The 24,693-nt window shown below is 34.9% G+C and overlaps 2 protein-coding genes and 1 long non-coding RNA gene across 5 annotated transcripts; all 3 read right to left on the bottom strand.

Annotated features, from left to right (window-relative positions):
• Positions 1–5,358: 5,358 nt before the first annotated feature.
• Positions 5,359–6,198, bottom strand: LOC133869705 (uncharacterized). Its single transcript, XR_009900503.1, has 2 exons — positions 6,104–6,198; positions 5,359–5,812 (listed from the first exon to the last, which is right to left on the bottom strand). It is a non-coding gene; the product is annotated as an uncharacterized LOC133869705 (long non-coding RNA).
• Positions 6,199–9,188: 2,990 nt separating this feature from the next.
• On the bottom strand, positions 9,189–13,041 carry LOC133868768 (F-box/LRR-repeat protein 13-like). 3 transcript variants are annotated; one of them, XM_062305767.1, is made up of 6 exons: positions 12,815–13,041; positions 12,449–12,548; positions 12,146–12,232; positions 10,996–11,991; positions 10,760–10,903; positions 9,189–9,656 (listed from the first exon to the last, which is right to left on the bottom strand). In XM_062305767.1, exons 2-6 carry the CDS (start codon positions 12,536–12,538, stop codon positions 9,303–9,305), a joined length of 1,671 nt encoding a protein of 556 aa, XP_062161751.1. In that variant the 5' UTR covers positions 12,539–12,548; positions 12,815–13,041; the 3' UTR covers positions 9,189–9,302. The 3 variants fall into 3 exon arrangements, with proteins under 3 accessions (XP_062161751.1, XP_062161750.1, XP_062161752.1); XM_062305766.1 differs by having other exon boundaries at positions 12,449–12,552; XM_062305768.1 differs by having other exon boundaries at positions 9,583–9,639; positions 12,449–12,552.
• Positions 13,042–15,493: 2,452 nt separating this feature from the next.
• Positions 15,494–17,702, bottom strand: LOC133869540 (uncharacterized). The gene is made up of 2 exons (XM_062306568.1): positions 16,816–17,702; positions 15,494–15,815 (listed from the first exon to the last, which is right to left on the bottom strand). Coding segments are annotated over exons 1-2 (753 nt in total). The 5' UTR covers positions 17,568–17,702; the 3' UTR covers positions 15,494–15,814.
• Positions 17,703–24,693: the final 6,991 nt, after the last annotated feature.

The following is a 24,693-nucleotide window of genomic DNA, read 5'->3' on the forward strand; positions in this document are numbered from 1 at the left end:
TCTCCAACTGTGAAAATCAAAATGCAATAGTTAGATGAGCGACTACTAAATTTTTTTATACAAAATCAAGCAGACGTAGAAGCAATGTGAAACAGCTTCGGGAACATCAGGCGTGCATAATTTTTTTTTTTTTTTTTTTCTCTCTATTTTTGGGTTGTTCTTGATACAGTCATTATGTATAATATTTTATTAAGCCTTGAACTTCAAAATTATATGAAGCAAGTATATTATAATATTGAGCTAATATAATAATAAAGAGAGATGATTGTTGTATAACTTTTATACTTCTTCTTATGCTTCTATTGATGAGATGTGTTTGATGTTATTCTCTTACAAGCAATGCTAGAATTCATATACTGTCTCTTTTGTGTCACTCCAAAACTTAAAATCACCATTGAATTTATTATAGATCATTATTAAATTTTGATCTAATAGTGATTTTAAAAGTTACATCAATTTTAGAGGGACACAATAAAGACATGGATGGGTATGACATCTAGAATTTCTCATTCTCTTACGGATCTCTTTTAAAAAATCATCATTGAATCTGTGGAACCCACTTATGATTCCATATGTAAATTGGCATCTCTTATAAAAAAAAAAATAGAGAAATGATGTGTAAGAAAATGAAACTAAACATATCTCGAATGACCACAATTTTGTTTGATTAAGATCAAATAATACAAGGAAGCATTACAAAAAACATGTCCTTTTACTTGGACTATGAGATGTGTTCGAGTCAACCCAAACTTGACCATTTCATCCTCTCCCATCATGTCCATTAACAGATAAATGTTTAGTTTCATGCTCTTGCTTGTTTCTGTACAAAAGATGTGTAAATCTAATATTAAGTTTATGGAACCACATATGAGTTCCATAAATTTAGTGGTAGATTTGCAAAAAAAAAATGTGTAAGAGAATGAGTATAAAAGGTGCCGTAAAATTGAAATTGTTTTTATACTTTTGGACAAGTCGATGCAACCTTTTTTGAATTATTTATTTCATTAATTATATTCTTAATGTTTTTAATTAATTTTTATTCAGAACCGAAATCCCGTCTCCCCTACTAGATATAGGGGTGGCTTGAAGGGGTAACTAGCTAAAAGCAAGTGCCTGAGCCCCAAAATACAAGATCTCCCAAAAAAAAAAAAAAAGGCATTAAAAGTCCCTAACAAAGAAAATTCCTCAAAAAAAAAAAAAGCATTAAAAGGTTGTTTGAGAGAAATAAAGACCTCGCAAAAATAGCATTTTTTTAATTAATAATAAATAAATAAAAATTAATTACCTTAAATGTCTTTTGCTACTTTTCTCTTAAGAAAGAGGCACAACAACGACAATGTAATTTAGGGGGAAAAAGGTAATGGAAGTAAATGAAGGCCAATAAAAGTATCCATAGACGGTCAAACATATGGCACTAAAATAAAGGGTTAAATACGATTGACTCATACGTGGTTTAACGACTTTATTTTTTATCACATGTGATTTATTTCGTATCATAAATAGTACTTTGTTTATGGCTAAAAATGAAGATAGTACATCCGTTCAACTTCCGTCCAAAAATTAACACAAGTCCACATCAACACCTCTAACAAACGGTCACATGAATATATTTTAAAAGCTATGGACTGATTTTTGAATAAGCAAATTAAAAGTCATAGACTCGTTGGCCATAATTTGATTCTCCTAATGAATATCTTTTAAAAGCATGAATAGTCATGTTGCATCCCTCTAGGTTCTTTATTCATTTTATAGCAAATTGGTCTTTGTTTATATATATATATATATATATATATAAAATGGATCGAGTCAGACGGGTCGTGTCAACCTAGCATGACCCGTTAGCTAATAGGGTCAATTGTGTCATGTCGGGTTACCCAGCTCATAAACGTGTAGTGTTTAGGTTTAGAGTGCCAACCTGTTTAGCTAATTGTGTCGGTTTCGGGTTGACCCTAACAAATTGACGAGTCAACTAGGTTGACTTGAACCCAACACGCCAATCTGTTTTGCCACCCCTAATGAGTATGTGGATAACTTGTGGGAGAGAGAACTGAAGATGTAGAAGCACGATCAAACACCTTAGGCTGCTTAGCGATAGGAGTTTTCTCTTTAGGTTTTAGCTTATGTGTCATCATTTTTAAGTTATGCCTAACTATCATCGCGTTTAGTGTGGTGTGTATGGATTAGGATCTTCTCAAATTATTTGTCTAAATTTGAGAGAATTCAGGAAGGTGATTGTGAGAGACTTCTTATGGGACCCACCTGACTAAATAAAAATAAAACTGTTAACGTAGCGGAAGATTAAGGTAACTAATCAAATAGTAGCGTCTTTGATTGTGCAAGGAGAAGCGTCTTCCTCTTCTACCCAAAAAGATTAAAACAAGCCGGCAGGCTAAAAAAAAAGATAAAACTCCATAGAATATTTGAGAGAAAAGTCTCTAATTTGATAATAATTAAATTGATTCAGTTTTATATAATAAACAAGCCTATTTATAGAAGATAAATACTTGTAGAAAAAGTAAACCTAATTCTAGTAGTAATAGTAAACTTATTCCTAGTAGCAATAGTAAACATAGTCCTAATAGTAATAGTAAATCTAATCCCAGTAAGAAAAAAATAATAATAAAGCAAATCTAGTCTTAGTACGTAAATGAAATAAAGTCTTAATTATAAATAAGAAAATAAAATAAAATCTTGACTTGACGGTCAAGTTTTTCATTTTATACTTCCATTGTCTAAGAACATGTAAATTTATAATCAAACTGTGTTGCTCCAATATTATTTTTGACATACTTTTCTATTTTCATTTTCACCGAAAATATTAGTAATTAAATTTCGTTCTACATCAATTGTCCAAACATTTATTCTGTCAGGTGGGTCCCATAAGTAGTCTCTCATATACATGCCCAAATTCTTTCAAATTCAAGTAAATAATTTAAGATAATCTTAATCCGACTTGCATATAATGTGAGTTAACTAATTGAATTGTTTGAACACGTATTTAATTTTTATTCGACATGACGTAATTTGATGGCCATGCACCCCTCATCATCGTTAAAAAGTTAACTAAAAGGGTACGAAGTGAGTCATTTGATAACATTGTAAGTCATAGGGAGTGGTTTGATAAATTTTAAGGATTAAATACATTTTTGTCCCATGTGGTTTAAAAACTTTACTTTTTGCCCACTGTGATTCATTTCATATTGTAGATAGTACTTTGTTTATGGCTAAAGAATAAATATGGTACTTCTGTTCAACTTTCATCTAAAAATTGACGAAAGTCTCACGTCAACACCTTAAAAAGTTGTCACGTGTCCTATGCTCCATTAAAAATAAAATAAAAACAATTAAACAATTAAACAATTAAAAACATTAAGAAATTTGTTTGAAAAGAAATAAAATAAAATAGAGGGGTGGCTCGAGCCACCATTTTGGACAAAATGGGGTGTCTGAAACCACCCCCAAGAGCCTTGAGGGTGTCTCGGCCACCCTCGTTTGGCTTGGGGGTAGGTTTGGCCGCCCCAGATCGGCCGGTCTTGGGGCGAGCGAACAACCCCCATAGGCGGCAATGAGGGTTGTTCGGCCAGACGGTCACCTCAAGAGCCAAACCCTAAGACAAATTTTTTTCTTTCTTTCTTTTTTTGGGGTGACGAACTGGTTTGGGGTAGCCAAACCACCCCCAGGCCAAATGAGGATGGCCGAGCTACCCCCACTTTGCTCTTTCAGCCACCCCCAAGGGAAATATGGGTGGTTCGGCCCCCTCCAGATCGGCCATGGGGGTTACTCGAGCTACCCTTCTTTATTTATTTATTTTTTTTAATTTATAAAGTTTTAAAGTTTTGTTTAAAAAAAAACATTTATTATTTTTAATTAGACATAGGTACACATGCCAATTTTTTTAAGGCCAGTAATGTGGACTTCCGTGAATTTTTGGACAGAAATTGAATGGATATACCATCTCCGTCTTTAACCATAAACAAGGTACCATCTACGATACAAAAAGAATCATAGGAAGCAAAAAATAAAATATTTAAACCACAAGGAATCAGATGTATTTAACCCAAATTTTAAACATTAAAGAGCGATTTGATGAAAGATGAAACCTCATTATCACTGAACATTTTGTTCCCTTATTACTCAAATGTTAAAGAATGATTTATTATTCATAAAGTTCAATATTTCTTACTGATCGGCTCAGCATTACATGTAGTTTTAATTACACTTACTGAATTCCAACTCATCCCTCAACTTTTCCCAACTTTCGGACAGTAACAGAGTTAGAGTAAAAAATCAGGCGTTAGAAGACTTGAGAACTTAAAAGAGAATTGGAAGGTCGACGATTTTCCGCCGATTTTCCGCCGATGCTTGCTGATTTTTTTATTTTTTTATTTTTTTCTGTATTTTCTTTTGTATTTATGTAATTGTTGGTAGTTTTGGATTTTGTCTTGTGTATTTACTTGGTTTGATCCAGTTGACAGTTGTTGAGACTTTTGCTCCGGACATTGTATTAGTGTCTCCCTCTTCTTCAGTTCATGTTTTGGATATTGACAGTGTATTTCCTGCTTCAACTTATTATATTCTGTGGAGACTGTCCATACAATAGGTTTTTTCTGTCCGAACAAGAACTCCAGAGAGTGGCCTTTTGACAAGCTCGTCCAGATAGGCAACACCGCAACAGGGTCCGTTCGGGCAGGAGTTCCAAGAAGCAAACTTTTTGGTGCATGTCCGGACATTGTTTCTTATCCCCCTTTTCTGTGTAAGTAGTATGGAAAGTCGAGATCATTTTTTTTCTTTTTTCAGTGTGGTTTCTTATCTACCTTCCTCTTGGTAGGATGTGATTGGGCTGGGATGTAGAAGTTGGAAGTTGGAAGTCGAAGTCCATGGTTGATGTGCTGAGCAGATTAGTCTTGAGTTCTACTGTCTATAATATGTGGCGTGCTAGAAAGGAGTTTAAGAATAAAAGTCAACCAAAAACAAAGAAACAGGTTTTAAAGGTGATTATTTGGGAGGTCCATTCCAGAATTTTAGGAAAGGGGGATTCAAAAGGTCTAGGGAGAACTTCAATCTTTGTCAAAACTGGAATCTCAATGTTAATGTACTGATGTAATTTTCAGTTTCTGTTTTGGAGTTTTGTGTTTCTGTACAGGGTTTTCTTGTGTCCCTATCTCTAGTCTAAGTTGTATTTAATTTGGTTTAGTTTGAATGAAATTGATTTATTTATTTATTAAAAAAAAAAAAATCACATGTTGGGCCTCACTTGTTGGTGAGTTAACAGAACGTGCTCAAACAATCTTAAGCCAAAGTTTTAGAGAAAATGTTAGAGAAATTGAGACAAAAAAAAAAAAAAAAAAAAACAAAACAAAAGGAAACACATTGAATTAACATGAGTGCACACATAAAGCACAAAAGGCTAAAACTTGATTGAACAAGCTAGATACAAACCGCTAAAGGGTTGATTCATATAGGCAGTACAAATACAAAAAGATAATACAACAGCACAAAGATCTTTGTGTCTCTGTAACAACACACAGATAACTTTATGTTGCAAACCAAACATAACTTCCAGCAAACATGTTTAACATCGGATCTTGTCCACCAATCCCTTCAACTATTCAAGCCCCAGTGGCAGTACAGATTGGAGTTCCAGAAGCACGATAAATGGTGCAGCCCTTTGGAGCATAGCAGCAATTGCAAGGCGGATTGAGTTGCTTACTGCCCGAAGATGGGCAGGTCATATACCCTGCATAGTCCATGCATACATTAGGGCATACTATTGCCCTCACAGTTGCTGGATTCACGCTTAGTAGAATTGCACCTGAGAAAATAAGTTTGTAAGTTCACGTGACGCTTATGATCATGTCGGCCACTAAATGATAAAATTTGATTATGACTGACATGAGAGAGCCGCGCGTGTAACATTTTGTTAGAATTTTTTGCATGCAAAAGTTTGCACTTAGTGGAATGAGATACATCTTGTCATTGTTATGTCATCTATGGACACTAGATTATCAAACAAAAAAAATCAACAGAGAAAAAAGTACAAGCTAAACTAACAAAAGAGAAGATAAATCAAGATATCAGAAATTGAATAGGAGCAGAAGCTTACTACACAAAATGAGAAGATATATTGCACCAACTTTGTTGCTTGCAGCCATATTTCCTCTATCTATTTTGAGATGTTACCGTTGCATAATATTTATAGTACTCCTTGGAAGAAGAATTAAAAAATAAAAACTAAAAAAGTTGATATATTCAACTCTTAGCAGTTGCAACATCAAGTATATATGAAATATTCATCATATACATGATTTGCATGCACCAAAGTCAACTTTGCAAGAAGCATTTGAAAGGTAATTAATTATGGCTTCCTTCAACATTTTAGAAGCCAACAATGGCGGAATATAATCAAGTTCTTCATTTGCTCAAATGATAATAATCTCTGACTTAAAAACAGATGCTATTTTTCATTGAAATTGGAATATTGGAGTATTCTATTTGATATATATAATACTCGTTAGTTAATTAGTCTATTTATGTGATTAAGAATAATAATTTTCAAACACCTGATCACTTTTCTGTTCCTTTTGCTTCTCTAAGATTCTTGTTAATATGCTTTATTTGTCTTATTATATTTTCCTCATCCGTTTTTTATTTTGTATTTATTTTTCTATTCTATCTAGACTCTTCAAGATTGATTGATTGATTGAATGGTTTTATATATAACGCATTAACGAGTAATGCTACACATCATCCTCTTGTCCTCATTTTGTCACCCCAAAATTGATGTGGCTCTTAAAATTACCATTGGATTTATGATAGATTACAATTGGATTTTGATCCAATGGCGATTTTAAGAGCCACATCAATTTTGGGGTGACAAAAGGAGGACAAGGGGATGATGTGTAGCATTACTCCGGATTAACGCATACTTTTTCAAAAAGGTTTCTATTCTATCTTACGCTAGTTTAACAAAAGCTGAAAGGAAGAAAAGGGTGTAATACAGAAGGAGAAAAAAAAAGAAAGAAAGAAAGAAAGAAAGAGCCTTTTGGGTTGTTCTTCCTAACATTGTAATTGAAAATGGTGATTTTTTTTGGGTAGATTGTCTCTATTTCACTTGAAATTGATATATTTATAATTAATATTTTATTTTGTTGCATCTAATCTAGTACATGGTTCCAATCTAGTACATGGTTCCGTACTTCCATATCTTTTAAATATGGTGTTACGCGTCATTTAAAATTTTAAATAATGTGATAATATATATGAGTAATGCTATATATATATACTATATTTTAATTTAACTATCTTACAATGCTTATGTGGCAGTCCCAATAATTAACTCTTGATTTTTCTTTTATTAAGGACTGATCCAAGGATTGGTTGGGACTGCAACGTCAGTATTGTGGGATAAAAATATAGAGTAATGCTATTTAGTCCTCGATTGTTATATGACTGCAATACAATTGATATGACGTGATAGTGAAAATCACCCCTTAATATTTTTGGTTTTGTTTTTATAAGTGCTGATCCAATGGCTTAATTTTCAATGATATATTATCAAATTACATGACAGTCATATAACAGTCTATTAAATAGCATTACTCAAAAAATATAATTTCTAGCATTACTTTATAAATATACCATTAGATCAATATAAAATCTAATACAAGAAAGGAAAATAATTTTGCAACAAACAACCACTACAAAATCTGCCCCCTTAATGATACGGAGGTTTTGTTAGCTATACACTAATACGCATGTAACAAAGGCCCCGTTTGAAAACCCCCTTACTCTCCCCCCTCTCTTTGTTTTTTTTTTTTTAACGATTAAAAATTAAAATTGATGTGATATAAAGTTAAAATAATTTATATGGAAAAGTGAAGAAAAATTTGTATTGTAGTGAGTTTTTTATTTAAAAAGTAATAAGAAAGTGTTGATGTGATATAAAAAGTGAAAAAAGTTAAGAATATTTTGAAGTTGATGTTTTTTTGGGAGAAGTGAAAGAAAGGGGAGGTGAGGGGGAAGTGGTTTTCAAACGGGGCCAAAGTCTTAAAAGGCATGTGATTCATGTGAAGAAAGCCTTCCCAAGACAAGCAGCTAAAGTTAGGCTTATACAAGCCGTTACAATTAACCATAGTTAGTTCTAGCCGTTAACCGCAACTATCTAATGCGATTATTGAATTTTAATAATCACAACCGCTCTACTTATACCGTTATTATAACCCATAATCGGCAATTGAGAACCACTTTTTATATATGACCATTGGGGCCTATTCATGGTATTTTGGTCATGACAAGCCTAGCACCATCAGGATCCCAAACAACCCAAAACTCTGTTCCCATCCAATCTCTCGTGTCTCTTCTCGAATATGATGAAACCTATTTTGATATTTTCATTTTATGGAAAACCTACATAAAACGGCATCATTTTGATTTTTTTTTTTTTTAATTTTGATTTTTTATATTAACTAATATTATATAAGGGTAGTAAAAATAAAATTTTTCTAAAATGCATATATATAGGTTAGGGTACTCATATGTTACAGATTACCTATAATTAGATTTCGATAAAATATGCTAACCTCTACTCTATGAGAATTAATTGTCCATATATGTTTTATGGGTCACTTATATTTTTTTATATATTAAATATATGTAGATTAAAGTTTTAACACAAATTCAAAACAAAATTTGTATATTAAAGTTTAGTAAAATAGAATTCAGGTCAAACCAAGTCGATCCGTTTAGACACGATTAATGAATTGGTTAATTTTGGATCAACTCGCTTAATCCACAAGTAACCCGCATAAATCTATAAATAAATGGATCAATGAGATTCACATGAGAAATAATTTTTATTATTTTTAGATATTCCACTCAAAATGTTTTATTATAAATCAAGTTAAATGAGCTGGTGGGGATATAATCAAGGTAATTATATCTATTTTGAGCAATGCATTAATCTTTATTATTGTGAAGAAGAAATGAATTTGAAGTGGAGGAGATTACCTGTATTTAGATTGTGAAGAAATGAATGAGCCCAACTTCCTTTCATCATTCTTATAGTCCAGAATCCAGATATAACTAAGCTGCATGCTTCAACAACTAGGGTTTCTTGTTTTTACTTGCATAAATCTCCTATGGTGTTCTAAAATCTCTACAAAACAGTAACAATACAATCATCCTTATCATTATTCAGAAATAAATCATCATCTGAACTGCACAATAAATATTCATCGTTTTCTTCCACGAAAATTTTCACAGGAAGAACATATTTCCCCCCACGAAAATAATAACAAGAAAGATCACTCGAGTACTAAATTAACTGTAGATGGCACCTCCGGACCCAGAATTTTGAGAATTCGCTCTAGCTCGATTTTAGTTTTGGATATCTCCATAACACAGCATTCACCGTCGCCTAAATAAGGTGTTATTTCTAGAACAATTCTCATCTTCTCAAGCACAATAGCATTTTTTAGCAGAAGTACGGCAAGGTCAAATTCAATTGGAGAAGCATAAAAACCACGTAGCTCCACTTTCTTGAGACGCTGATGTTGACAATATTCTTTAAGAGGTATCTTTTTGTGCTCTCTGTAATCTGCTCCTTCTATTATCTTTAGGCGCTTTATCCGTTCTTCCTCACTGCAGGGAAGATGGAGCTAAAAACAAGAAAGAACAAAACAAAAATCGTTGATTTTTAAGCAAGGTATTAATTATTTTGAATGACATGTCACAATCAGAAGGATATTTCCAAGATAGTCAAAACATGAGTACATGTTGTCTCATATATATAACAATATGAGAGTTAATCACAAAAAAAAAAAAAAAAAAAAAAAGTCGTCCACAAATCATTACAATCAGAAGCATCAAGCTGCAAACCTAAAAAGCAAATAGTCAAATATATCATGTTTTGAATTCAAGACAAAAAATTGTACATTAAAACCAAGTGAGACTGATTTCCAAAGGCTAATAATCACTAATGGCATAGAGCATAAGCCTCTCACATAATATCTTTTCAACTCTTAGATAACAATAACATCACTAACAACTCTTTCTGTTCACTTGTCAAAATCTCTTGCCTAGAAGAAACTAGTGAATGTGAATATATAAAGTATAGAAACCATCCTATATATACTTTCACTCCAAATTCTTGTTAATATCATACAAAACAATAGGTGGATAACTACATTCTGAAAAAATTTACTCAAAGCAAGTAGTAAACCAGGTTCTTTTTTAACCTAAATTTTGTCAAACAATAGTTAAATTACTGGCAATCATTTCCACTCTCCAATCCCGAATCTTTCCAAAAAAATTGAATGCAAAATGCATTTGAAATTATAACATAAAAATATCTCGGTGACAAATCCTTCCTGGCGTCGTAGAAACAATAGGTGATATTTGCGTTTAAAAAGAAAATCTTTCAAACAATGGTGTAAAGAAAAGTGTAATAAATATCTTTTTGATAAGTATTTTTTTTTTTTTTGATAAGTTTAAATTTAAAAGGAATACTTCCATTAATCAGGTCACAAAACACCCAATATTTATCCAAGTCTAAAGACTGCTCCAACTAATATTTTGTTTGAAAACATAAAATGGAGCTTATGGCTTAAAAAGGGGTAAACAATCATACAAATCTTAGTTTAATAACGTATCAAAAGCAAAAAAATAAAAATAAAGAGATTGTACAAAGTTCCAGGGAACAAAAGGCCCGGTGCAGGTCAACAATAAAATAAAAATGTGCTTGATATAGAAGATAACTTACATCCATCTCAAGTTCAACCAATGATGGAGCCGCCTCCAAAAAAGCAGAGGTCAGGTCCAGCAAGATTTTTCTAAATCGTACACCTAATAGCTTCAATTGCTTGAGTCTAGTAAATGTGGTTAAGGGCTTAGGTATTAAATCAACCTGAAATACAATGGAAAGAAATGATTAACTAAAGACATGATGTTAAAAAATGATGACAAAAAGTTCAACTAAAATTTTTGCTGTGGCAATACCTGGACAAATGGAGTGGACACTAATAAAGTTTCAACTAGAGGAAAGTCTTTTGCAAGTGTGCTAAGGACATATGTTATTTGAGTTCTAGGATCAGGCTGCAAAGTTCTACGATCAGACTGCAAAGTTCTACGATTAGACTGCAAAGTCACACATAGTCTAACAGGTTCTGCACTGTTCTTTAACAAGACCTGCCCAAACATCTTTGCGTCATACTCAATTGATGCAATACCTATGGCATCATGAATTTCAACTCTTTCTAAAGGCTCGCAACGAAATATCCTCAAGTGCCTCAGCCTGAGAAACCGACATCCACTAGATAATTTTAAACGAAATGGACAACGGCATTCGCTTATACTAAACCATTCTAAAGATGGGCAACTAGACAAAATGTTATCCACATCCTCTTGATTTAAACTTGTCTTTTTCAATGTGAGGGATGAAAGGGAGTTCAAGCCATTGTAATTTTCTGGAATACTCAGGCTGCAAAAATTCAAAGACAAATGTTTTATCTTTGGCCGTTTCCCTGCTTGAGCAAATAGCCAATATGGAAATTTATAGAGCTCATGATACAAGTCTGACAAATGATCGTCTAACAGGTTGATGTCAAGCTTTTGAACTTGCATATCAATTGCAAATTGAATCCATCGATCAACGTCGCAACCATGATCACTACCCAACGGATACTCAACCTTGACGGAATCTACGTTTTTGCCGACATAGAGTTCTAGAATATGATTGGCCCATCTAACAAATCTTCCCTTTTGCTTCTGTTTCCACAGAGTAGGCTGCCTTTTGAAATGGTCCAAGTATAAAAAATGTCCAAGCATGTTTTTGGCATCTAGGTCAAGATTAGAAGAGGTCCTCCAAATGTATCTCCATCTTTTTGAAAGGATACTAGTAGTGGCAGCCTCCCTCAATGAGTTTAATGATATTATAGAAGAAAGAATATCCACCGGCAATCTACCAGTCAGATCAGCCTCTGGGGCATTGTCAATCTGTGTGCACACAAAATAACATAAACAAGATTCCAAAGTAAAGGTACGTCTTTGTTATTAATAAAGCCAAAAAAAAAAAAAAACAAAACAAAACAATTTAGAGTGTTTAATATAATGTGGATTGCATAGAAATATATCAAAAACTTAAACTTACACCAAGCAACGTCTTGGCCTGAGATTGTGGCCACTTAAGTTTGGATTTTTGGTTTGTTGGCAACCGGTCCTCCATTATCTTGTCAATCTGATAATGAAGAGCAATGAAGCTCTCGATTAGCTGACATTATTATTATAGAGAAAGGTCTCACCTTTCATGAAATTGTTCCATAAAATTTAGTAAAATTGCATAATTATAAAAAGCTATGGCGACTTGGAATTCGAATTTCCCATGTTTCAAGTTTTCAATATCTGTCTCTATAAGAAACAAACAGGTGCAGCATATAAAATAATAGATAGATACCTCTGGCACAGAAAATCCAAAACAAAACTTGGGGATGCAATTATTGGGGCCCTCAGGCCGTATTTCCTCCCGTTCCCGCTTCATGATCATCCACTGCTCTCTGGCTAAAAACTTTAGGGTTCAGTCAATGTTACTCCAAAGGGCAAAAAAGATAAGATTCAGTCCGTAACACTGAATGCAGAGCCAAAAGCAGCCAACTTTATCACTAAAATCTAATACTATGAATCAAGGACTCTAATGCAGAAGGATGAATCACCAAAAAATCATTAAAAAAAGAAAAGAAAAAGATGATGAATAACCAAATATGAAAGTTGGGAATTTGGCTTACTGCAAACAACAGACAAGAAGATAGAATACAGGTCATACCTGGAGCCGAAGGCCTTCCTAGAGCTATGGATTTCCTGTTGTGGTATCAAGCCCACAAAACTTTGAATCTTTCTGATTTCTTTGTTGATCTGGGCCTCACACCGTTGCAGAGAAAGAAAGAAAAGAAAAAAAGCTTCACCTTCGATGATCTGCCGAGAGACAGCAGAAGTATAGAGAGAGAGACGGCAAGTCGGCAAGGATAAATAGACATGTACTACCCCTCGTCTTGTGTGGTTTTTTTTTTTTTTTTCGATGAACGGTTTTTAAGATGTGTCCGTTTCTATACCAAACAGGACACAAATTAAAATATATTTAGGGGAATATATATATATATATATATAAAATCAGCCATCTTAAAATAGTTTATTGGATTTTCAAGTGTATTAATATAACTTATTAAATTATTAAAGTGTGTCAAAGAGGCAACTTTAATCCAAATATTCCTATAATACCGTTATTTTCTTAAAAATTAAAATAAAACATTAATAAAAAAAACTATATTTTTAAAAAATAAATAAAGAAATTTTAAAAAACTATTAATTTAAAACTAAAATTTTAAAAATTTTAATTAAAAAAAAAAAAAAAAGGAAGAAAATAGGTGCCAGAAGGAATGGCACAATATAATGTTTTAAAAATTAAAAAAGAAGAAGAAAATGGGTGGCCGGCAAAAAAGAAGAAAATGCTCCCCACCTTTGGTTTACTTGAAACATGGGTGACAAGTAGAAGACAACTCAATTATCATATATCCAGAGACTACCCAAATAAAACATTGTTTGATGTTACCGCATCAATGACATAAACAAGTATGGTGTCTTAATAAATGTTCGGGGTATTAGAGTGGCAGTGGCCCATCATATATCCAGAGACTACCCAAATAAAACATTGTTTGATGTTACCGCATCAATGACATAAACAAGTATGGTGTCTTAATAAATGTTCGGGGTATTAGAGTGGCAGTGGCCCAGTGCTGGCTTGGTGGTGGTCTAACAATGGTCTGGCTATTTAAAAATCAAAAAATGATTTACAAAATTTAAAAATGGAAATGATTTTTTGAAACTAAAGAAGCTTTTTTGGTTAAACCGAAAATATTTTCAGTTTAACTATTATTTTCGATCGCACTAAACACCGAAAAATATATATAAAATATATATATATATATATATATATATATATATATATATATATATATATATATATATATATATATATATATATATATAGAAAATATTTGATGCCAAAAAAAAAGAAAAAAAGAAAGAAAGAGGAACCTTATTGCATAATTCTCATTAAATTTTTATCATATGTACTGAAATGTCAAACGTTAGGTTTAAGGCAAAAAATTTGTATTACTTTTAAATATAGTCTTAATTTATTATCAACAATAATTGGTGCTTTACTTTTTATTTTTTTGACATGTCCACACAAAGAGGGGAAGGGGGATTTAAACTAGTGACCTCCGCTTCATGAGGGGTGGTCCTCAGCTAATTGAGCTACCCATTGAGGACTATTGATGCTATACTTAATCCTAATAAATGTTCGGGATATTAGACTGGCAGTAGTCCGATGTTGGCTTCGTAGTGGTCTGACTGTTTGAGAAAAACTCAAACTCGAAAAATGATTTACAAAATTTAAAAATAGAAATTATTTTCCAAAAATATTTTTGGTTTAACTATTATTTTCGATCGCACCAAACACCGAAAAATATATATAAAAAAAAAATAAATATATTTTTCAGAAAATATTTGATGCCAAAAAAAAAAAAAAAAAAGGAACCTTAGTGCATAATTCTCATTAAATTTTTATCGTATGCATTTTTACCATGTTTTGGCAAGGTGTTAGCATGATTTTTGGTTTTAATATAAAATTGAAAAGTAGAATTTTAAAGTCTCCTTAATGCTGGCCGACTTTATCGGGGTATTTTCATCAAAAATATCCAATTTTTCATTAATTGAAATCCAAGCTTATTTTGGAGTCTTACAACCCTAATTCTTGAGACTATTGCAAACAACCCTAACCCATTTAAACCCCCTTTAGTTGTGTGCCCCTAATAGACTCATTCTCTCAAAAGTTCTATATGATATAAGCCTGCCCGTACAAACTTTGGACTTCCAAATATTGCTTGGCCTATGCTTCCTGGGCCAATTATGATTGTGTTCCCTAAGTCCATTATATTATATCAAGACTAATGCTACATTCCACAAATATGTCACAAAGCCGAAGTAGCAAGTTTGTTTTTTAATAGCCCTTAAAACATCATCACGAGCCTGAAATTTAACAATCTGGGATCTATTGCTACTCCCCTTTGTCAAGAAAGAGTAAGTTAAAAATCTCAAAAGTTCTAAAGGAAGCAAAATGGTGGAAAGGAGCCTCCCTATGAGGCAACAGAGTATCTTGGAGGTGCATATTTTTGGTCACAAATTAAAACAATAAAGATTGCATACAAATAAAACCAACTACCAGAATTTGTGGAGTACATAGGAGATTACATTGCAATTGCAGGATCAGTGTAACGATGTTGTATATTTTTGGTTTATTTGTGTGATTTGGGTAATGAAAAATATGGATTATGAATGTAATTCAGTAAAAGAATGGAAATTGATGGTAAGGTATTTCAAAGAACCTGAACCTCCAAGAACACAAAGATTACAATTTCAGATGTATGATTTTCAATCCTCAACCTTAATCTCTAACACATTGTCTGTTTTTCTATTCAAGAAACACTTCCTCTCACACTAAAATAGTGTCTGACAGCGTTCGTGTGTCCAAAACATCAACGTCTTACAAATCGCTTTGCCGTCTTCATGAACCCAAAAAAGAAAACATAAAAGAAAGATGACACCATTCAATCTCCAAAGGAGGGTTGTTTGTTTTATAACACCCCTTCTATTTTTAGTTCAAGAAAATACAAGTATAGGACTATGCAAGTAAAATGATAGGAGAAACTGTACATGGCAATCTCAAAAGTCGATCAAAGGATGCATTGCCGTGAATGAGACCTAGCCTGCAACAACAAACAGGGAACAAAAAAAAAAAAAGGTTCATGTTAGACTTAGAAAGGACCATGATCCCTTATCCAAAATGAGACTACCGCTCTAGTAAATCATCATCAAACGCCCCCTAGGTGCTTAACAATCAAAGCAAGTAAGCCCCCATTAACATTAACATGCAACATATTACATCCACTAGCAATCAGATCTTCCCAACCCATAAATAAACATAATAGAAAATGGCCTGGGGTTGCCAGCTCATCCGACTCCCTATCAACAGCCACACACATTGTTTGATTCAGCCAACTTCTATCAACTTAGTAAAATTCATCTTGCTAATTTTAAATGTAGCCCATATTTACTTCAACTTAACTGGTTATGCATGCCAGGTGAGCTTTATAAGAACAAAAGACAAAAGTATGATATACATAAGATGACAGAAAACATTTTCAAGCAAAGAGGGAGAGATCACTACAGCTGAATTGATATATTTAAAATACTGCTAGAAGGTCTTACATAATATCCAAATTACCAGCTACTTGCAAACTGGAAAGACAACCTCTCATTCTACCATCCAAAGTGATTTGGATCAACAACACTCATAACTTTAGTAAAATAAACCACCCACAAGAATCTTAAAAATCAGAAACTCACCAACCAAATTTTAGATTCAAGGCTAGTACTTAATTCTTTTTGCATATTCTCAGCAGTAGATCAAAACCGTCATACCAAACATTGAATTGAAGAAGAAGAAAGAAAATTAATCAAGGTATTTTAACAAGAGAAACAAACACACCCAACAACCACAGTACATCTGATCAAAGTAAATTACTAATTATCTTGTTCTTGTCATGATCAACATCACACATTCTTTTAAAACAAAAATACAACAGGATAAAACAATTCAGATAACCATTTAAAAAATGACAATTATTGACAAACCAGTATCCAATATAAAATCTAAAACACCGAAATATCATCAAGCACATTAGTCAACAAAAGTAGGGCACATACTAGTTAGAACCTGTCGACTCATCCTCCTCCACCAAGATCTTAATCTCTGCATCCGAGTTCTCCTCCAGATTTGCCTCACCAATCTCTTCATACTGCACACTCGCAATTTGGCAATAGAAAACAATAGATTCTTTTTCTTCCACATTAAGTGAACTTGCAAAAAAAACCTTCCAAGGCTTCTGCGAATCCTTCAAATTTGACTCCAACACCTTAACTTCATCAAGGGATGTGACTCTAAAAGTTTCACAATCTGTCGAACTCAATGCCCCCGAAACTGGTTCCATAGGAAGAGCATAACTTCCAGCACCAATGTCGTCGCTGGCAGTGGCCAATCCACTTTCAGCACTAACGTCGTCGCTGGAAGTGTCCGAACTGGCCGTGGCAGTGTCTGAACTGGCTGTGGCAGTGTCCGAACTGGCCGTGGCAGCTTCCAGTGGAAGTTCGCCGACAGGTTCCACTGCAGGAACATCATTGCCGGCACCCTCAATCGGGCCTACTTCCTCAGCCGACAGAGACAGATCGTCGCCGGAAGCGACCGGTTCTGCCGGAACAGGTTCCGCTGCGGGCAAATCATTGCCCGCACCCTCAATACCAGCGACCCCTGCTTCCAGTGGAGGGTCGCCGCCATCCGCAGCCCTCCTCTTCCTCATCAACTTCCGCTTCCTCCTCAACGAATGGAGAATCCAAAGAATTTTTCTCATTCCTCTACCGAGATTGAACCCGAAATGACGCCGTCCACAACTGCGGAACATTTCTTTCGTCCTCCAAGAGCTCCTCTTTTCTTTTTTACCCTAAATATGAATATCATCCAATTTATACCTAATTGATGTCAAAATAAAATAATAATAGAAAATTATATCAGATTGCTACGGCATCATAAACGACGTCGATTGAATGCTGATTCAGGAAGAACTTATTTTTGGCGGTGAGTTAATTTGAAAATTGTTTTTTTTTTTCAAACAAATAATATATATATTTTTCTCTTAAATGAAATAATAGATCATTATATTATATTATAATAATATAACGATTTCGGCAAATTGATTCTCCCTATTCATTTTTAGGTCCTTGATTTGATCCAAATGATAACGTACGTTAAAGGGTGTGTTTGAAATCGCAATAAAAATAAATTATTTTTATATTGAAATTTGTTATTTTTATTTTTATATAAAAAATACTGTTATTTTCCAAAATGAAAAATAAATTATTTGTATATTTATTTTGCAGTACAAATATATCCAAACATGGTAACTCAATTTGGTAATTTGATTCTCATAATTCTTTTTTAGTCCATAATTTAATCTAAATTATAGCCTGCATGCACAACAATAATTTGGTGTTATACTTCTAGGGGCGTAACAAACTCAATAAACAAAGTTCAACACCTTTTTTACATTATATATATACACGATAGAAAAAAAAAAAAAAAAAAAAAAAAAAAAAGGTGTTGAAATTTGTTAATTGTGTTTGTTTCTCATAAATTATTTTCTTTAGGCTATAGTGTGTTATAATTATTAAAGAAGCGCTAGGTTTTTTCCCCAATTGAGACCTTTATGTACTTTCTATTTCAATACTAAAGTTTTTCTTAAAAGAAAAAAAAAAAAATCAGAATATAGTCATTTGGTGTTTTAATTCGAGTGGTGTAACAAACCCAAGAAAAGAACCGGATGAAACAATCGATCATTATATTATATTATAATAATATAATGATTTCAGCAAATTAATTCTCCCTATTCATTTTTATGACAAAGAATTTGCAACACTTATGAACTTTTAAGATCTAAGTTCTAACAAGTTTCATATTTCATGTTCAAGTTTCTAATAGGTTAGACCTTTGTTGGAAAGTATGTTAAAATATTACTTAAATAATTAAATTCACTATTTTCTATCAGTTTAAGCTTTTGAGTCAACTGGTGATTTAACATGATATCAGAGTAGAAATTTTGAGTTTTAACTTGAACTCTACAATTTATCTTTCATTTCAACTAAATACTTCACATGTTGGGCCTCACTCATTGGTGACTTAACATAATGTGCTCAAACAATCTTGAGCATGAGTTTTAGAGAAATTGAGACAACAAGAAGATTAAAAAGAAAAGAAAAAAAAAACACATTGAATTAACATGAATGCACAAAAGGCTAAAACTTTATCAAACAACATACAAACCACTAAAGGGTTGGTTCATATAGGAAATACAAATACAAAAAGATAATACGACAGTGCAATGATCTTTGTCTGTATGTAACAACACAGACAACTTTATGTTGCAAACCAAACATGACTTCCAGCAAACATGTTTAACATCGGATCATGTCCATCGACCCCTTCAACTATTCAAACCCCAGTGCCAGTACAGATTGGAGTTCTAGAAGCATAGTAAATGGTGCAACCCTTTGGAGGATAGCAGCAATTGCACGGCGGAGTGAGTTGCTTACTGCCCGAAAATGGGTAGATCATATACCCTACATAGTCCATGCATACATTAGGGCATACTATTGCCTTCACAGTTATTGGATTCACGCTCAGTAGAATTGCACCTGCTCATCAAAATCATCAACACAACACAACATTTGAGAAAGTAAGTTTGTAAGTTCATGTGATGCTTATGATCACGTTAGCCATTAAATAATTAAATTTGATTATGGCTAACGTGACAGTGTCGCGCAGATTACTACATTAGTTTGTAAAGAGTCGTAGTAAAAACTGGAGGACGTCAAACATTTTCTTAGAATTTTTTGCATGCAAAAGTTTGCATTTCGTGGGATGAGACACATCTTGTCATCCATATATGGACACTAGATTATCAAACAAAAAAATCAATAGAGATAATAGAACAAGCTAAACCAAAAAGAGAAGATAAATCGAGATCACAAAAATTGAATAGGAGTAAGAGCTTACTACACAAAATGAGAAGATGTATTGCACCAACTTTGTTGCCAGCAACCATATTTCCTCTATCTATTTTGAGGGGTTAACATTGCATAATATTTATAGTACTCCACGGAAGAAAAATTAAAAATAAAAACTAAAAAAGTTGGTATATCACACTCTTAACAGTTGCAAGATCAGGTATATATATGGAATATTCATCATATACATGGTTTGCATGCACCAAAATCAACTTTGCAAGAAGCATTTGAACACTAAGTAATTATGGCTTCCTTCAACATTTTAGAAGCCAACAATGGCAGAAATCAAGTTCCTCATTTGCTCATATATATGATAATAATTTTCAACTTAATAGTAGATTCTCTTTTTCATTGAGATTGAAATATTGGAGTATTCTATTTGACATTGTACTTGTTAGTTAATTAGTCTATTTATGTGATTAACAATAATATATAATTTCCAAACACTTGATCACTTTTCTGGTTCTTTTGCTTTTCTAAGAATAGTCTTGTTAATATGCTTTATTTGTCTTATTATCTTTTTCCTCATTCGTTTTTATTTTGTATTTATTTTTCTATTCTAGATTGATTGAATGATTTTATATATATAACGCCTTAACACATACTCTATCAAAAAAGGTTTCTTTTTCTAATGTCGTTAGCCGCGACGAGATGTCAACTTCGTGTTGACTTAATATTATTTGAAGTATATATATACTTACATTTGTTTATTTCTTGCATGTACACATCTCTTATTTGTATCATTAATATTGGATTACCATCATTGATCATTCCTAATATGCTTAGTAAAAAGTTTCTCACTTCAAACTGAATTTGTGAAAGAGTGAAGTTGAAATAAATAAAATTCAGTGACCAAATTTAGGCCTCCAAACATGCGTGTGTATGTCTATATATATATATAGTGTATTCATCATCGGAATAAATATGGTCAAAAAATCATCAATTTTAGTCAAAGGGAAAATATTTAGGGTATTACAATTTTATTATAAATCATTTAAAAACTGATGTAACAGCCCAAGTGGCACTGCCACATCAACTACAATCAAATTTAATTATTTAGTGGCTAACGTGGCAGCTCGTACACAGAAACGTCCTCCCTCGAAAGCCTCGGTGGGGTAGGCCACTGCTGCTCTTCTTCCCGTTCGACTTGCACTGTCTTTTGGCTGCTCCTCCTTCTTAGTCGAAGGTGACTCATTGCTCTCTATTTTGATCATTAACACCTTTTCTTGGACTGCCCGAGTTCTAGGGCTGAGCAAAACCCGCAGAAACCCGCCCCGCCCCGCAGAAACCGCCCCAACCCTCCCCGCAGAGCCCAAAACCCGCACCCATGGGGCGGGTTTTGGGGCTATTTTTGGCCCCCCCGCGCGGTGCGGGGCGGGTTGCGGGGGGGACCCTTGAATTTTCTCAGGTCCCCGTCCCGCCCCGCACCCGCCCCGCCTGGCTTGAAAAAAAAAAAAAAAAAAAAAAAGAAAGAAAGAAAGAAAAGGGGAAAAGAAAGACGAAGTGTAACTCTTCACCTTCGGTCTTTCTTTTCCCCTTTTCTTTCTTTCTTCTCACTTCTCAGTTCTCTTCACTTCAGTGTCTTCAACTCTTCACCTTTGGTCTTTAGTGAACGGCGCCCAGCTACAGAGCTGCCCACGCCACGACGCCCACGCGGCCACGCCCAGCTGCCCACGCCGCACCCCATGACGCCCACATCCAGCTGCCCACGCTCACCGGCCACCAACCACAAAGTCGCGAACTGCTGGATCTCTCAGTCTCGACCTTGACCCAACCCCGACCTCCGGCGATAGAGAGAGATCTGGCTGGATCTCTCTTTCTCTCACCCCGACCCATACCCAACCACATGCGACAGAGAGAGATCCGGCCGGTGTGCGTGGGTTTCCGGCCGGATCTCTCTTTCTCTCACCCCGACCACCTGCGACAGAGAGAGATCCGGCCAGTGTGTGTGGGTTTCCGGCCGGATTTCTCTTTCTCTCACCCCGACTCAATCCCGACCACCTGCGACATATCCGGCCGAAATCTCTCTTTCTCTCACCTCGACAGAGAGATCCGGCCGGTGTGCTCATTTTTCCGGTCGGATCTCGTTTTAGCTGGGGATTTTGTTGTGAATCTTCTGAAGAAAATGTTGTGCTTCATCCCCGCGGGGATCCCCGCATACCCGCGGATCCCCACCCCGAGCCCACCCGCCCCGCACGGTTGCTGGGAATTTTTCGTGGGGCGCGGGTTCCCTTTGGGGAACTCGCACGCCTGCGGGGCGGGGGCAAAAAAAGCCAATCCCCGCCCGCCCCATGCTCACCCCTACCGAGTTCTCCCTTGTTAGCTTACTACCACCAATAGCTCAACCTCTTCAAAGACTAGACCGCTTCTAAGGTCTCTATATGTGACAATTCTCGGGCACACTTAGTTGCTAAATGTGTCGCTTCCTACTTGTTGTTTGGAAGCATTCTCAAAAAAAATTTATTCCTTGCCTCTCTTAGGATTAAGAGCGGTAAAGACCCCCATTGTAATTCTCCTCTTTTCCCCTTTCCCCATATTTAAAAAATAAAAATACTTTGTAAGTGTCACATAAACAACTACGTCAGTTTGTAAAAGAGTTGTAGTACCCTTAGCAACACTCTAGTAAAGATATCGCCAACCTTGAAATTCAATAACGAGTGTTTCTAAGAGTATTACAACTTTTGTTTACAGATCACTATCAAATCAAAAGGAAGAATGGATCAATGGTACTGTAATTAGGGAGGCACTAAAAACTTATGCAATTAGATGGTTGCCAGATTCTTCCGAGACATTGGTTTCTGATGCTCTGCTTTCGTGGATGCCAAGTTTGGTAGTTTGTGGGGTGGGTGGTGTTCCCGCGAGCCTGTTGGTGCTCATGGGGTGGGGCTGTGGAAGAATATCAGGAAATGGTGGGGGAGTTTTTCTGGTCTCTCTAGATTGGAAGTGGGGGATGGGGCTAGGACAAAATTTTGGCATGATCTGTGGTGCGGGGATAGGGTGTTGAAGGAAGCTTTTCCTGATCTGTTTGGTATTGCTCGGATGAAGGATGCTTCTGTTGCGGATAATATGGAGTTTTTGGGCGGATCTATCCAATGGAATGTGAGCTTTGTTAGGGAGGCGCATGACTGGGAAGTGGGTGTATTTGCATCTTTCTTTCATGTGTTGCACTTAGCCACAGTGAGTACAGATCGTGCTGATAGGCTTAGGTGGGTCCCTTCTAAGAAAGGGGTGTTCAAGGTGAAGTCCTATTTCAGCTCCTTGGCCGGCGGTGATAGTAGTCATTTCCCTCGAAAGAGTGTGTCGAGGACTCAGGCGCCTCCGATGGCGACTTTCTTCGCGTGGTTGGCAGCCCTTGGAAAGACTCTTACAGCGGATAATCTCAGGAAGCGAAAGATCATCATTGTGGATAAATGCTATTTGTGCAAAAGAGATGGGGAAACTGTAGACCACCTTCTTCATTGTGATGTGGCTTCTACTTTGTGGAATCATGTCTTTTCTCGGTTTGGTCTGTCTTGGGTTATGCCTTGGAGAGTTGTAGATTTATTTGCATGTTGGTCGAAGGCAGGTAGGTCAAAGAGTGCTGCAATTTGGAAGATGGTGCCTATTTGCATTCTTTGGTGTGTTTGGAAGGAGAGAGATAATAGGTATTTTGAAGACTTGGAGAATTCCATGGAAGATATTGTTGCTTCGTTTTTTTCTTATGTTGTATCTTTGGACGGAGGCTTTTTTGTCACCCGTGTCTATTAGTTTCTCTGATTTTCTTGTTCGTTTTTCTTTGTCTTCCTAGGTGTTTCCTTGTGTATACTTCCAGTGTACTTGGAGGGGCACCTTATGCTTTTTATAAAATTTCATTTACTTATCAAAAAAATAAGACCAGTTTATTACTCATAAAAAAAAATAAAAATAAACAATTATATGACATTTGCATATTCACATTAATCATGAATGATCCTATGGTGTTGACGGCAAAAAAGAAAGAGAGAACATGAAAAGATTGTGAGAGAACAATGCTAGAGTGACTGGCTTCTCTATTTATGCATTTTATTAATGATGTAAAATTACAAGATTGCCATTCCTTACATATAAAACTCAACACTTCCCCTCAATATAGAGCATAGATGTCTATTATCCCTAGCTTATTACACACACACACACACACACATATAAAAAGATATCCTTACTCGGAATCTCTATGAATACATCTCCTAACCAATCAAAATGTTATCAAGTAAAAACTTGTGTTCACATAACCATATCTCGGATAAAGTGACAGTCCATCTAGGTATAATGTGTCCAAACTAAAAGCTTAAGCCAAAGGGAGGGTAGGCCCAACAAGTACATAAACCTATACCAAAGTCCACATGTGACCAATGTAAGACTTAACACCTCTTTCCAAGCCTTAAACACACAAACACGTGTGGAATATAGAAACCAAAAAACAAAGAAATGAACCATTCTCTGATACTATGAGGTTTTGCCAGATAAGATAAACAGAGTATGAAAAGATTGTGAAAGTACAACCTTAGGGTAGCTGGCTTCTATATAGGTGTGTACACACATACACCCAACGATGCAAAAATACAAGATTGCCCTTCCTTACTTTTTTTTTGATAAGTAATAAGTTGGTCTTATTAAAAGCGTAAGGCGCCCCTCAATACACCGGCAGTATACAAGAGAACGCACCTAGCTAGAAAGTGAAAAACGAACAAGAAATTCATCAAAGGTAAACGACAACGGTGACACAAAAGCCACCGTCCAAAGATACAATGTATGAAAAAAAGAAGCTAAAATTTCCTCCAAGGATCTCTCCAAGTCCTCAAAACACCTATCATTTCTTTCCTTCCAAACACACCAGAGAATGCATGTCGGCACCATCTTCCAAATAATAGCACTCCTCGGCCTACCAGCCGTCCACCAACACGCAAACAAGTCAAGGACTCTTAGAGGCATAACCCAAGACAGACCAAA

Source organism: Alnus glutinosa, chromosome 5 (genome assembly GCF_958979055.1).
Source record: "Alnus glutinosa chromosome 5, dhAlnGlut1.1, whole genome shotgun sequence".
Lineage (NCBI taxonomy): Eukaryota > Viridiplantae > Streptophyta > Magnoliopsida > Fagales > Betulaceae > Alnus > Alnus glutinosa.